Genomic DNA, 14,734 nt, shown 5'->3' with positions numbered 1-14,734 from the left:
GAGAAAGAGTGGGGAGAAAATGAATCTTCATATATGAGGGAGTTAGTTTATAGCGGAGGACAATTGGAAAGAATTTTAGAAAACTCTTACTGCCAAAGTCAATAGTGTGATATTATAAAAGTATTGCTTTCCTTAACCATGGAAATTAATATTTATTTTAGGACACAGCTTAAAATTCTAGAGAATGCTTAACTTATTGAATATGGTGTTAGATAAAAAAAATTCTTCTACACACTCATATCCTCTATTAACCCAATGGTTTTAGTCCAGTCTTTGTCTTTTATCATTAAAATAAATTATCATTAAGTATGTTTTCCCCTACACCAAAAATCCCAAACGATCATAAAATTTAGATGCACAACCACATCATTGCTGCAATGCCTTTCTTGGTTAACGGGTGAGTATCTTTCTATCAGAACACAGGTCCAAACTGGGACAGTTTGTTTGTTTGTACATTTGTTTACGTACGTATGTATGTATGTATGTGTGTTTGTATGCATTCACTTATTTATTCATCTATGCTACTGAAACCATACATCTATGATCCTGATGATTATGAATATATGTGCAGATACCACTTAACAAACTCTTTATTGGGAAAAAAAAAGCCAAATATCCATATGGATTTACATACCTTTTATTATTCATGCATTCAATAAATATGCAATGAAGGACTAAGTGTCAAGCAGGGTTATTGGAAGTAGCCTGTTTGTTTTTCTAATCTCATCTAAAAATAACACATTTAGATGATATTTTCTTAAAAATCATCTGACACACAGAGATTCTTCTTATGCTTTAAAACTACTATAATTCGTAGGTTACATGACGATGACCCAGATTTAGTTTTACCTGTGTGTGCTGGCTATGGTGAGGGAGGGTACGATAATTCCTGTTCACGACTACAGAAGCTGGAACTATCACTTTTATGCAATTTTGCTAAAAAATGTATTCTCTTTATGCCATGTAGGTGACATTTCCAACATTTGTGACATATAGCTGTTGAGCCTTAAGAAACTGTTAACCTTTAGGCACTTCTTGCTGGCAAGCTGTATCACTGACTTCAGTTTGGGGCAATCTGCTCCATACTGTTCTAAAAGCCCCTTCTAGATTTTATAACCATTATCACTCTGCCAAAACATGTCCCCTATTCCAGAGTTACGGGGAGTGGGGACGTTACTAATGCAGAGAAGAAAAGGTCAGCTGAAGAAACAACAGCGTAGTCATCACTGAAATTTGGATAGAAAACTGTTTAGACAACAATGCTGCTGTTAATGAAAAAAATATTTGTTCTTAGGCAACCTGAAAAGAGGAAAAAAAAAATCTTTCAGCGTCCTGGCAGTAAATCACAGGAGCACAGCTGCAATCGGGTAAACAGACTGGGATCACTGTTTCTCAGCAAATAATGGATGAAAGTACACTTGCTTTAAGACAAAATAGAATGTGCCCGAGAGCTAGGTGGCACCAGAAATAAGAAAGGAAAAAAAAAAAGCAAAACCTTTTTAAGATACATATAAGTAAAATGCTTATCCATGAGAGTTACTTTTAAAGTGTGAAGAAATCAAGAAAAAGCTGGGCTTCGTAAAGCAGCCTAGGTTCATTTTCCCCACTCTCTAATTTACTAGTTGTGTGACCTTAAACACGTCACTTTTCCTTTCTGAGCCTCAATTTCTGGCCCACTTCCCATATAGAAATACTGTCAACTAAACAAAATGATATATCTGGAAACATCTGGTAAATATAAGGCATTCAACAAATAGAATCTCTTATTCCCTGTCAAGAATTATGCTGAGTCACCAAGACTGGGGACCTTGTCTGTTTTGCTCAAACTTCTACTTCCAGTGCCCAGGACAGCACCTGAAGATAGTAGGTGCTCAGTAAACATTTGTTGAATGAATGATTAAAAAAAAATTTTTTTTTAACGTTTATTTACTTTTGAGAGATAGAGCATGAGCGGGGGAGCGACAGAGAGAGGAGACACAGAATCCAAAGCAGGATATACAGACTCTGAGCTGTCAGCACAGAGCCCGATGTGGGGCTCAAGCCCACGAACTGCAAGATCATGACCTGAGCCAAAGTTCAACGTTCAACCTACTGAGCTACTCAGGTGCCCCGAATGATGATTTTTTGAATTGCTCCTTGGACTTGAACTAAGGGAAGCCAGAATCATTTTAACATATCTGATGTTTCAGATACCTCACCCTTTTGTTTTCTTCAAAGAATGGTATCTTCCTTACTGTTTTCCTTAAGAAGTGGCTCTTTCTTAGTCAACTTGCATATTTATCTTTTAAATTCTAAAACAGATTCATCCTATGCAATTGAGAGAAAAAAAAAATCCTAAAAATGGAGCCATCATCTATCCTCTGTGACTGGCAATTCAATACATGCTGCTTTCGGTTTTGTTCTAACTGTGGTGACATCTGGTTTAACACTGCAAAGCAGAATGTGGGGCCGGACCGATGTGTCTGAGCGTCTACTACATTTTTGTTCTGTCTGGTGGAAAGGAAGTTTGGCACTAGGTACTTTTTTCAAAGCCAAACCACTGTATGACTTTAAGTAAAGGAAATCGGCATTCAAAGCTGAGGATGCTGAACATGCAATGTGTTTCTGATTGATGACCAAGAAATGTTACCATTAACTACCGAAAATACATTCAGGTTGGCCATAAAATACAAATTACAGGGATCATGAGATCCAAGCAATCCTGAACATAGGTCTTTGTTTCATTCAGAAAAAGTAGATGCTTCTTTAGTAAGAAAATTCCCTATTGATCACATTTATAATACCTTTTACTTAATGTTTGCCAAGCCAAACTTAATGTATTCTAACAACTATAACAACTCAATTCTCCTGAGATGATAAACTATGAAAAATAAACCCACTGATCTTCAAGTGCTTAGGAGGAGAAAATAAAGGCAACCAATATTGAATTTAATACTCCTTGCTACAAGCCAAAAAGATGGGTTAAGGTCAAAGCCTATTTTGTCCTCAGGAAGAATACTTGCAACAATGGTCCTTTTGTTGGCTAGGTGTTCTGAAATTCAGCTCAGTGTGCCTGTCCGAACGAAATTCTAGTTTATCAACAAAACAGCAGTGATTGAGTCAACACTATTTTTCAGGTGTTATGAGTTATGGACAATCACATAAGAAAACCTAACATAGATAACCTGTGAATTTCCTTTGAAGGAAAAAATATGCCATATAGCCAACATTGCTAAAAACACCCAAATAATTAAGACAAACAGCCGTCTAGAAGTAACATTTGAAATTAAGTACCAAAAATTTTCATCCTAGAAATGTAACAGCTCTTACCTTGTTCACAAAGTGCACCAACATAGCTTGGAAGACAGAGGCATCTGAATGTATTAAAACCGTCAACACATGTGGCTCCATTGCGACAGGGGTTAGAATGACATTCATCAAAATCTGAAATAAAATCATAAAAGGCCACAAAAGTATTTTCAGAAAAGGTCAAAGGGTCTCATTTGCTTCAAGGTTTCCAGATAAAGAACAGAATAATCAGTTAAATTCGAATTTCAGATTTAAGAAAATAATTTTTAAGTATAAATAGGTCCCATGCTATATTTAGGGCCCATTTACAATAAGAATTTATTATTTTTTTTAATCCAAAATTAAAATTTAACTGACCTTCCTGCATTTCATTTGCCAAATCTGGCAACCCTAAGAAAATTTCAAAGTTATTCATAGGAGGGTCATTGTCTCCATTGCTTTTAGATGAGTCACATGAGTGCTGAAACTAACAAAACAATTCTCTGGGCTTTCCACCCTCAATCCTGGCTCCTTTTTTGATTACCTCACCTGTGAATACTAAAAATGTGTAAATGGCCTTCCTGCCTCCGGGCCTTTCCCTTCCAGTACATCCTTCATTCTGCTGATTGTCATCTCCTTCAAAAGCAGTCATGATAGTTTACTCTTTGGCTTCCAAAACTTCCACAGATCCCCACCACCCAGGGCAGAGACCTTCCACATGTAGTCCCTGGACCAGCAGCATCAGGATCAATTGAGAATGTTCGAGATGCACGTTCTCATCCTGCAGGTCCCACCCTAGGCCTACAGAATCAGACCCTGTGGTGGATGGGAACACCAATGATCGGTTTTGTAGAAGCCCTCCACATGATTCTGATGATACCAAAATTTAAGATTACTAGAATAGGAAGTAATCTCTTGAAGTGAGAATCTTCTTAGATATATACAAATCTAACCTCCTTGCAAGTATTTTCTTCTAATACGTTTCTCTTCCACAGACAGGTAAGTAGGCATATCTCAATACTCCCAGTAAATGAAATGCATTCTGCAGTCTGTGGTGTCTGTACTTATGTTTGCTGTGTCTGAGTCTCCCAGAGCAGCTGTCAAAATCCTCCCAACTTTAACATCTATATTAAATGCAACTTTTCTAACTAGACCTGTATGATCTGATGAAATTAATGCTTTATTTCCAGAGCGTTTTGCAATTCCACTAAGGATTCAATTAATGTTTATATTAAAGAGTATTCAACTACAGAAATATACAAAGTTAATTAAATTTCCAAGAGGTATATAATGTAACAGTACCTAAAGGAATGGCTTTAGTAATGATAATAATATATAGTAGTGATACCAAACATTTGGAATCAAGAGATGCTTGCTAAGTACCAGCCATTGTTCTAACAGCTTCACATATATTAACTCATTAAATTATTTTAAGTGATTTTAATGTAAAACAGAATGGGAGGCAAATAGATGCTTTTTTATATATATATACATATGTATATGTAAATGATATTTAAGATGTTAGTTATTCCTTAAATCTGTTCTTTTGCCATCTCTACAGCCCTATTAGTTAACATAGAAATACTAGCTCTATTGACTTTTTTAAATGTTTATTTATTTTCGAAGGAGAGAGAGAGAGAAACAGAATGTGAACGAGGGAGGGGAAGAAAGAGAGGGAGACACAGAATCCGAAGCATGCTCCAGGCTCTGAGCTGTCAGCACAGAGGCTGACGCGGGGCTCAAACCTATGAACTGTGAGATCAAGACCTCAGCCAAAGTCGGAGTGAGCTGTGCAGGTGCCCCCACCTCTTTTTTTAAGCCAAGCACTCTTGGGGCATGAGCTGTGCTGACAGCTCAGAGCCTGGAGCCTGCTTCAGATTCTTTCTCTCTCTCTCTCTCTCTGCTCCTCCCCGACTTGTTTTCTCCCTCCCTCTCTCTCTCTTTCTCTCTTAAATGAATAAACATTTAAAAAATTCACAAGACAAGCACTCTTTTAAAATGATTGTTGAGGATTTTATTTCAGTATTTTTGTGTAATCTAAAGTGTTATCCTGGCCTTGTTTACTCAATTGTGTGAGAAAGCCTTTATGGCACCTCTAAAAGGATCACATGACCAATGTATTCCATCATCTCTTTTCTCAGAGGAAAGGTCTACAGTCAGCCAAATCAGAGTGGGGGGGGGTCTTTATATATATAAATTATATATATATATATATATATATATAAATTTTATATGTTTATTTATTTTGAGAGAGTGAGAGGGAGCACAAGCAAGAAAGGGTCAGAGAAAGGGGGACAGAGGATCCTTAGCAGGTTCTATGCAGGCACTGGAGAGCCCAATGTGGGGCATGAACTCACAAACCATGAGACAAGGACCTGAGCCAAAGTCAGACGCTCGACTGACTGAGCCACCCAGGTGCCCCAAAACTCCCTAAGTTTTAAATATAGCTTTCTAAAATTATTTTGGATTGAAGTTGATTATTGATACGTCAATTGAGGGAAATAGATTAAAGTATTTCCTTACTATTTATGCAACTTTCCATCTGTAAAGCCTACCTGCAAAAACTAAAAAGACACAATTCACTTCAGCAAGCTTCACTGAGTTTTGGGTATATTAACAAAATTCAGTAAACACTTGTCCCCATTTCCCAGACTCTATGTAAATTACTCTATGATTTTAATGTCATTTAACAAATAATTCATCTACTCATGGGTTTTTCTGAAATCTTTTGACCAATATAAATTCTGCCCCAATATATATTCTGGAAAAGCATCACACTCTTTCAGGCAAGAACATCTTACCAAGTTCACACTGGTCGCCACTGAATCCCGGCACACAGGTACATACATAGGAAGTTTCAGTAGGGTAACAGGTGCCTCCATTAAGGCACGGGTTCATTTTGCAACGATCAGGTCCTACCATGTTCAGGAAAGTAAGAAAAGCAATTAGGCTCATATCCAAGTTTCAATGCACTTTAGCATAAATTGCCACTTACTGCTACCATAATATAAGCTTTACCATAGCAATTTAGATACTACACATAAAATTTAACATTAACTTTACTCTCTGGAGTGTTTCTTGGCATTATAACTAATTGTTACAAATTGCATCTATTCATTTCTGGGATTCAGTCATCATTATTTTTAAACAAGATTTTGTACAGTATCTGGCAACTAATATATTCTACTGCAGATTTAGTCGGCATGATAATGGCAATTGATTTTAGTCAAAAATGATTACACATATGTGCACAGTGAATGGAAAATGTATTCTTTTAAACGAGGTTAGTTCATGTGAAATGGCTGGGTACACAGAACATGCATTCTTTTTAGCAGTTTGGCTGGTTATCATCATTTGAATTATTATGCCTTTTACCACTTAATGCTCAGAAACTGTTTTTCTTCGAAAGTGTGCACTGAAGTCTCTTCTGCTACATTAATATGCTTTTTCCAAAAACACGTTCCAAATGTACTCCTTTAAACTATACTTGAAGAAAAGCAACACATAAATTAAACTCTACTGTGTAAAAACAAACCCAAAGACAAATACCTCAGCTAATGAAACCCCCAATTTTTTGAGACCCCAAAGTTTTATTATAGTTTTCTAATTAAAACACAAATAAAATAGACACTCCTAGAAGATAAATGTAAAGACAACACACACAAATTTCTGAGGAGAAAGAAACTCTTTAAAATATGTTTTCTAAATGCAAATATTTCTACAATATTTTTAGCAAATATATTCTTCCATAATATTGCTTGGATAATTCTATTTACATAAATTGCTTATGTTTATTATTTTAATACTTTTTCAGGATCACTTATTTCAAAATGTCTAAAAATACAGATAAGAGTTGAAAGTTCTACAAAATAATTGAAATAAATAGTATATTTGGGTGAAAAACTTTATTTGCAAGAATCTTGAGTCCCGAATTCCTGAAATAATCATACATGAAAAAAAGACGTCTAGTCATGAAACACAAACTTAGGAATATTCAAATAAGCGAGCACTGCCGTGGAAGATAACTGAGCTTTTCCATACAAGAAAGTCAAACTCAAACTTTCTGAGTGTTAAGTAAATCCCAGACTGTGAGAAAGACTTGACAGATAATTTACTCGCCTGTGGGGGTTCAACATTATAATCAGATGCTCACACCTACTCCAAAAATGACCCCAGTCATTTTAACACTCTTTTTCCTAGAGTTCTAAAAATATGCAAAATTTCCCTAGCCATTACAGCCTTCTGCCTTTGAAAGTGCACAGCTTATAGGTCAAGGGTGCCATCAACAACCTAGCGACATGTTGCCCTCAATGCAAAACCAGAGTGACACTTATGCAACAGAGCTTGATAAAACTGTCGTGCCACACAGCTATGAAGTACTGTTATTAATCCCACCACAGACTCCAGACATCATGCTGAGGGCAAGGACTTCGCAAGCAAGTGGGGCTTTCTGTGAACTTAAAGTAGTTCAGATTAGGAGAAAAGCTTTGTTTCGACAAATTTTATGCTTCCCTAAACAGTTTGCATGACTCTTTGAAAGTTGAACCTGCAAAAGATAGATAGACCGGGCAATCCAATATGAGCTGCCGTTTACCAAATCCTCCTGACGTGACAATTCGCTGTGCAATGAAGACGCAAGCTCGAGTTCTAGGTAAACACTGGGCTAGATCACTGGCACACATTTCTCAGTCATCTGTCAAACTTAATTCCCTTTCTGTGATTTACCAAGGATTTCTGTATCATATTTTCACCAACCTAAAGTATTTTTAATGAAATTACAAAAGAATATATTGGCCAGATTACTAGGTTATCATTACAGATTAAATATAGAGTGACAATAAAAAATTCCATCCATCACCTTTGATTAGTTTTATTCAGAAAATACTTTGACTCGTTTATAAAAGTTGCACTTTATGATATTTAACTCTACCTGAAGCAGAACAAGCTGAAGCATTAATGGTACAAAAGATAACACTGAAATAATCAGGAGAATAATTCTAAGTATAGCCATGCTGTAAAACATATTCATTAAAATAAAACATTTTCAACAACACAGCCGTTGAGGTACTGATTTTTTCCCTTTTTCTAGGTAGTGGCTAGGTGGTAATGGATATTTGTGGATTCTACTGACATTGTTATTTTAAATAACATTACTGGAAAATACCATTAAAGCAGGCTTCTCAATATTATCAAGCTAGATTAAAAGGAAAATAAATTCCACAAAGACAATATCCCAAGGTTTCTGATTTAAAAATCATTAAATGTTAATTATTCATTTTTATACTACATTAATAGGAAACCAGCAGAGCGATGAAAAGACCATGGACTTTAGGGTGGGGTTGATCTGGATTCAAATCCCTCCAATGCGATGGTGTGTGTGGCTCTGCAATGCTGGGCAAATTACAGAACTTCTTTGGACATCTACCTCTCCCTGATTTAAATAGGGGTAATAATAAGGGGATGATAATAATAATGCAGCATTTTTGTGAAGATCAAATGAGAGGGTTTATATGAACCAGTATCAAATTTATGCTTTCTCTCCACTCAGTTAAAAAGCAGAAACCTTCTTTTGACAGGCAGGGCGTAAATACATACCCACTCCGGCTAGGTACTGTGCTAGAGCATTATGCAGACTATCTGGAGTAAGGAAATCACATGAAAGTATGGACTGACAACTGAGATTGCACAGACTACTTGAATGTTTATTAGGGTTATTTGCTACTCTCAACTGACAGATTTTGATATCACAGGAATAGAACCTGTCAATGAGAGACTTTTAAAATGGGAGTTTTCCCCTGTTTTTAAACTAAGATGTATAACTTCAGGGGATATGACAAAGCAATATTTTAGTTATGGGTAAAGCCAAATAGCATTTTTATCCATTAACAATTTCACTTTTCCTAGGCCGCAATTATGTGCTGTTTCTAAAACCCCAAAAAATATAAAGAATATCTATAAAGCCCAGAAATAATCTATACTTACTTTCTTTTCATCTAATTATGGACTCAGTACCGTGGCCTGTCCTAGTGTTATGTGAATAATATAAAAATCTCCACTGATTTAATACTGCAGTAAAAATTATACACATACATATGTTAAGACCAAGGGACTGTTTCCGAGTTTGGAAACAGATTTATCAATGTTGTAACCTTACCTGGCAAATAGACTGCTGTGCCTTCCACTGACTCTTCATTAATGCCAATCAGGAAACTGGTTTCATTAGAAGTTTCCAGAAGGGAAAATGATGGTGTTGAAAGCTCAGTATTTAACTCTGCAATGCTAACTGTTGCCTGATTATTGGAATCAAGAATTCTTGCTGATACTTGCTGTTCTGATGTTGCTACTGTGAGATCCTCCCCTCTGATCAAAGTTGCTTGTGTTTCAGGGTTTACTTCTAGAGATGAAGAAATGGTGGGCCTCTCAGAAGCCTGTGGGCTGGGCTGAGGCAGGACATCTGCCTCAACTTCATAAATTGCAGAAGCAGAAGTAGAATGTGGCCACAGTGTAGCACCTTCTAACTTAATTTCACCTGCAGTTACGGCCACAGTTCCAGCCTCGGGTGTCCTAATACTGGGAAACATCCTCACTGTTTCTCCAGAAAGTTTAGTGTTGGTTTTGTTTTGGGAACCTTGGAGAATCTCAGTTCCTTCTTCAGCAATCAGTTCTGTGGGAGAAGCTTCCATTTGTTCTAGTAACTTATGATTCATTTCATCTTCTGAAGGTTCTAATCCAGTGTCAGAAGATATGGATGGAGGATCGGTTATGTGAAAGAGCTCTTCACTTGGTGATGTGAAAGTCACTTCAGGGTCTGCAAGTTTTCCTGGAGACATGGGAGATGTGCTGGCATCCGTCCCTGGCCGTGCACTTGTCTGGGGGCCCTCTGCATTTTCAGAGGCTCCACTGCCTAAGTAGACAGTGAGTGGAGATGATGGTGTCTGAGAGGACAGCGTTGCAAAAGCTGTAAGTGCTGATGCTGAATCGGTGTAATCTGAGGGCTTGGATCCTTCCATCACTTTAGATGCCTCTGTTAAACTCTGAGCCATGAGGTGGATGGTACCGATACTTACATAGGGTGTAGGATCTATCAGTGCCTCCTCGGCTCCTGATGACAATTCTGGCTGAAAAGAAGGACCTACGTATTTCTTTTCTTCATACTCATCCTGTGTCTCCAAATGGCTCAATGTGGATATTACTTCACTTTGGTCTGCAATAGCTTGACCATCAGACAAAGTACTTGATTCAAAGATATCATCTAGGGCTTTTGGTTCAATTTTTGGTTCTTCAATCTCTGGATTAACTGTGGCAGATGTACTAGGAATGGGCAGAGATGTCGCTGTGGGAAGCAAAATATCTAATTCTGTTTCTATGCTAGGAACAGGGATCCCAGTTGTGAAGAGTAAGCCCATGTGATCTAAGTGGCTTCTGTTTTCAGAAGTCATTGATTCATTATGTGTCGTCTGAGTGTAGTTAGCCAGAAGAATATCACCAGAGCCCTCAAAGTTTTCATCAGTTAAAGAAAGGTTAAGAGCTGTCTCATACTTCTCTTGAACTTGAACACTTTCTTCACTACTGCCGTGTGGTCCTGAGAGTGCCTCTGGATCTATGTCTGTCTGCATTCCAAGGATGTCTTCATATACATGTTTAGTGTGATCTATATCAATGATAGTATTTTTATCTGATGTCAGCTCATGGAGAATTTCAAGGATGGTACTTTCTGTAACTGTCAGTATTAAATCCTTGTCCTCTTTATCCAGATCTATGATAATGTTTTCAGTGGCTTTTCTTCTGTTAGGTTTTATGGTAGAATCCTCAATTCCTCTGAAATGGTCTTGGAAACTATCTGCAGCGCCTTCTGTGGACCTCTCATGTGACACTGTATTTGACAGTGTGCTAGTTGGATCTGGGGAGCTTTCATTCAGCTCTAAATGAAGAGGCAGCAACATTGATACTGTTGGGAATCCATTAACAGTAACAGCTTTAGCACTTGGAACCTCAGGATCTTTTTCCAGGGATCTATCAGAAACAAATGCAGTGCTTCCTTGCCTGGTTGCCTGAGTAGTTCCAAAAGTGTGGACTAAATCAACCATATCCAATTCCCCAGATCCCTCTCCAGAATGTTCATAAAGCAAGTCAGATGGTTTTGGCGCTGATGTAACAAATCCTTTCGCCATTTCAAGACCATAAGTTCTAGCCAGAAAATCAGAGGGAGGGGTGGCCGTGTCTTTTGTTTCTGCGGCTGAAGAATTTTCATTAGAGACTTGTTCAGGCATCGGTTGTGGTCTACTGGTCTGGATTTCTTCTGTCCAACTGTGAGTCTGACTCTTAGAATGTTCAGTATCTGTGGAGAAAGTGAGAGGTGCCATAGAGGGTCCTTCAGTTCTGGTGACACTTAAAATTTCTAGAAAAGTTGTGCTGGATGCTGTCTCACTATTTCCAGAGAGGTTGTCTGTCTTGGAAATGAGTGGTTTAACTTCATTTGCCACATTTTCCATCCCCTTATAGTCTTCATTTGTATCACTTATGAGGCTGGTTTCTAAATTCTCCATTTGAGAAACCTGAGGATATAATGTGCTAATGACATGTTCCATTTCAGTGAAATTCACTGATACTGCAGTAGCCGAAACTTCTTCTCCTGATCCCAGTCCAGAGAATAAAAGATCAGTATCTGACTCTTTAATTATTGGTCTCATAACTTTGGGAAAAGGCTTTACATTTTCCCCTTTTTTGATTGAGGAATCTGTAACTATACTTTCAGTGGATACAGATTCAGTCACTGAGGTAGTAGCTAAGAAAAAATGGGATTTTTCAGTAACTTCGGGGACAGCAGTGTAGGGTGTCATGCCCTTTGCCTCTGGATCTGCAGTAAACACTTCAACTAAGGAAATGCCTTCCTCCTCCATTTCCTCATCAGGACTATACATTTTCTCCGTTGTTAGCACTGAGTAATCTGTGGCTTGGAGTCCAGGTTCAGTAAACGTGTGTGAATAAAAAACTGTTTGTTCTGGTGCAAAAGAGCTTTGAGGGGATTCAGAAGATTTTTGCTCTTGAATCTTTTCCTCTGACACTCTCTCACTTTCAATTCCTGGTCTCACAGGGTTGATTTCTTGTGTGGACCATAATTTGGCTGGCGCCATAGTCTGGGGAAACTTCGCTGAAACTGTGACATCGACTTTCACTCCCTCCTTTTCTGTTGCAGTTTCAGTACCTTCAGTTTCTGATGTTGGTAAAATGGTGGATCTTGTATCAGCTTCATTAATAGCACCTTCTTCTCCCAATCGTTGGTCAATAAACGGGGAATCTGTACTATAAACATTTCCCACAGCACTGGGAATCACTTGGTCCATGGAGCTGCTTACTGAGACCAATTGCTCACCTGAGCCCTCAGCTGAGGCTGTGAACTCTTCCCAAGGGAAGCTAACAGTGCTGACCAAGGTGCTACTGGGTCCTTCTGAGTTGGCGCTGTGGTTGTGACCTGAAGTAGGTATTATCGAAGATGATGAAATCTGGGTATCCTTAAATGCTGCATCCCCAGAGCCTTCCATCATTACTCTTTCTTCTTTTGCTATGGGATAAGTTACCGTTGAATATTCTCTCAAGTCACCACTAAAATCTTCTTCCAAAGGAAAATCTGTAGAAAAGCCCTTTATCTCTGCCTCATGATGTTGTTCTCCTGAGATCTCTGAAATCAAGTTTTCTTTGGATGTCTGGTAGATAATTTCAGCAACCTCCCTGTCCATTACAGTAGTCAAAACTAATTCTGTTGGCTCAGAAGGGAGTATGGTTTCCACATGGGGAGCCAAAGTGCCAGCTGCTTCCTTTTTGGTTTGAATTTCAGACTCAAAATTTAATGAAAATGAAGAAACAGTGGTGGTTTCCGGGTCGGCAGCAGCTTCTCCAGAGCCCAGCTCCATGGAGAGAGAGGCGGGGCTACCTGGGACAGTGGACAGCCCTTCTTGAGCCCTGTGGTGAGGGCTACTGCTCGGCTTAGCAGTCTGTGCCCCCAGGCTGTCTAAAACATTTGTTTCTGTAAAGACAAGAGTGGACCTTGCCATTTCTTTTTCAGATTGTGTGGGTTTTGTCGAGGACATAAAACTGCTCCTGGCAGTAGATGCTGAACCACTAGGTGTAGCTTCATTTGAGCTTTCTAATTCAGAGGGTAACATCAACTGATCTGATCTCTGTGTAGATGACTGAACCTGAACTGTAGCAGCTATAACTGAAGATCCCGCCTCCTCATTTTTCCTCTTTTCTTCAAGAGATGTACTGAAAACCCACTCAGAAGTGTCTGTTTCCCCTGTAAATTTTGTAGGCACTACTTCTGCAGAAAGTTGTTGAGAGACTGAATCAAAGGTAGTTGCAGGAACATCAAAAAGACTTTCCGTGATCATGATCTTGCTAGGGTCTAAAGTAACAAGTGTATCTGTACTATTCCTCTGTGACAAACCAGTTGTTATGATGAACATTTTATCTTTATCTTCTTCTGCTTCCCCAGAGCCTTCTGGAATTGGAATTGAAGGACTGCCCAAGAACTCTGCATTTTCCCTATGGGTTGTTTCTGCCCAGCTTTCTACAGTGGACAATGGGTCACTGGGGAGGGCATTTCCTGCGAAGGTAACTAATACTTCTTCTGGAACATCTGCTGACACCGAACTTGTAACTGTACTTGGAGTATATGTGACAGAAGTGCTTTTTTCTGCCTCTTCACCAAATGTTACTTCAGTAGCCCTTGAGAAGACCAATTTTTGAGATTCTTGGCCAATGGCAACATCTCCTGAAGATTCTTCAGAAAAAAGAGGTACAGATTCTATGTGTTCATCGACCAGATTATCAAATTCAGGCCCTCTCTCTGTGACTGATTCTGGCCCCTCTGTGGTTTCTCCCTCATGCAATGGGACGGTGGGAAAGACATCAGGCTCACCACTTGAAAAATGCTCTGGTGTTTCAGGGTAAGTCTCAGGCTTCCAGGTAAGTTCAAGCGACTCAGTTGTCTCTTTTGATTCATTAGGTTGCACAGCGGTAGACTGTCCAGTTTCGGCTATCACAAACTGATGCATTTCACTTTCACTGCTGTCTGAAAAATTTTGAGAAGGTGCAACACTCTCAAACTGGCCACGCCTAGCTTCTGCTGTTTCTGGGTCCTTGGGGACAGTGGTGACGAGTTGTTTCCCATTTATGTACTGCACTGACGGGGTGGTCGTGACGTCAGTAGCGTTTGTACATTCTTCATCCTCCTCTTCATCTTCTTCACTGGGGTACAGATCTATTTCAATTATGTCAGGTAAAAGTTCAGCACTTAGATTGTGCTCTGGGTCTGTTTCTTCACTACAAGGTTCATCTTCTTTAGATTCTGAATCTATTGGATGACCAATTACACTCAAATCACTCATTCGACCTGAAAAAAACAAAGAGTTTTCACAACACTTGAATAGAAGATTTGGCAGTGTACGACAGAAGAAATCGATAGCAA

The 14,734-nt window shown here is 38.7% G+C and overlaps 1 protein-coding gene across 5 annotated transcripts in view; it reads right to left on the bottom strand.

The window, feature by feature from the left end:
* The window catches only part of VCAN (versican), a 157,857-nt gene that overhangs the window by 28,600 nt on the left and 114,523 nt on the right, over nucleotides 1-14,734 (bottom strand). For all 5 annotated transcript variants that reach the window (XM_029942544.1, XM_029942547.1, XM_029942543.1 and 2 more), the window contains 3 exons: nucleotides 9,422-14,659; nucleotides 6,069-6,182; nucleotides 3,310-3,423 (listed from right to left, as the gene is read on the bottom strand). In XM_029942544.1, the coding sequence (XP_029798404.1) occupies nucleotides 3,310-3,423; nucleotides 6,069-6,182; nucleotides 9,422-14,659 (5,466 nt within the window). The remainder of the gene's footprint in view (nucleotides 1-3,309; nucleotides 3,424-6,068; nucleotides 6,183-9,421; nucleotides 14,660-14,734) is intronic.

This window comes from Suricata suricatta, chromosome 6, assembly GCF_006229205.1.
Source record: "Suricata suricatta isolate VVHF042 chromosome 6, meerkat_22Aug2017_6uvM2_HiC, whole genome shotgun sequence".
In the NCBI taxonomy this organism is placed as follows: Eukaryota; Metazoa; Chordata; class Mammalia; order Carnivora; family Herpestidae; genus Suricata; species Suricata suricatta.
Note: the sequence above shows the minus strand (reverse complement) of the source record. Positions and strands in the feature narration are given on the sequence as shown.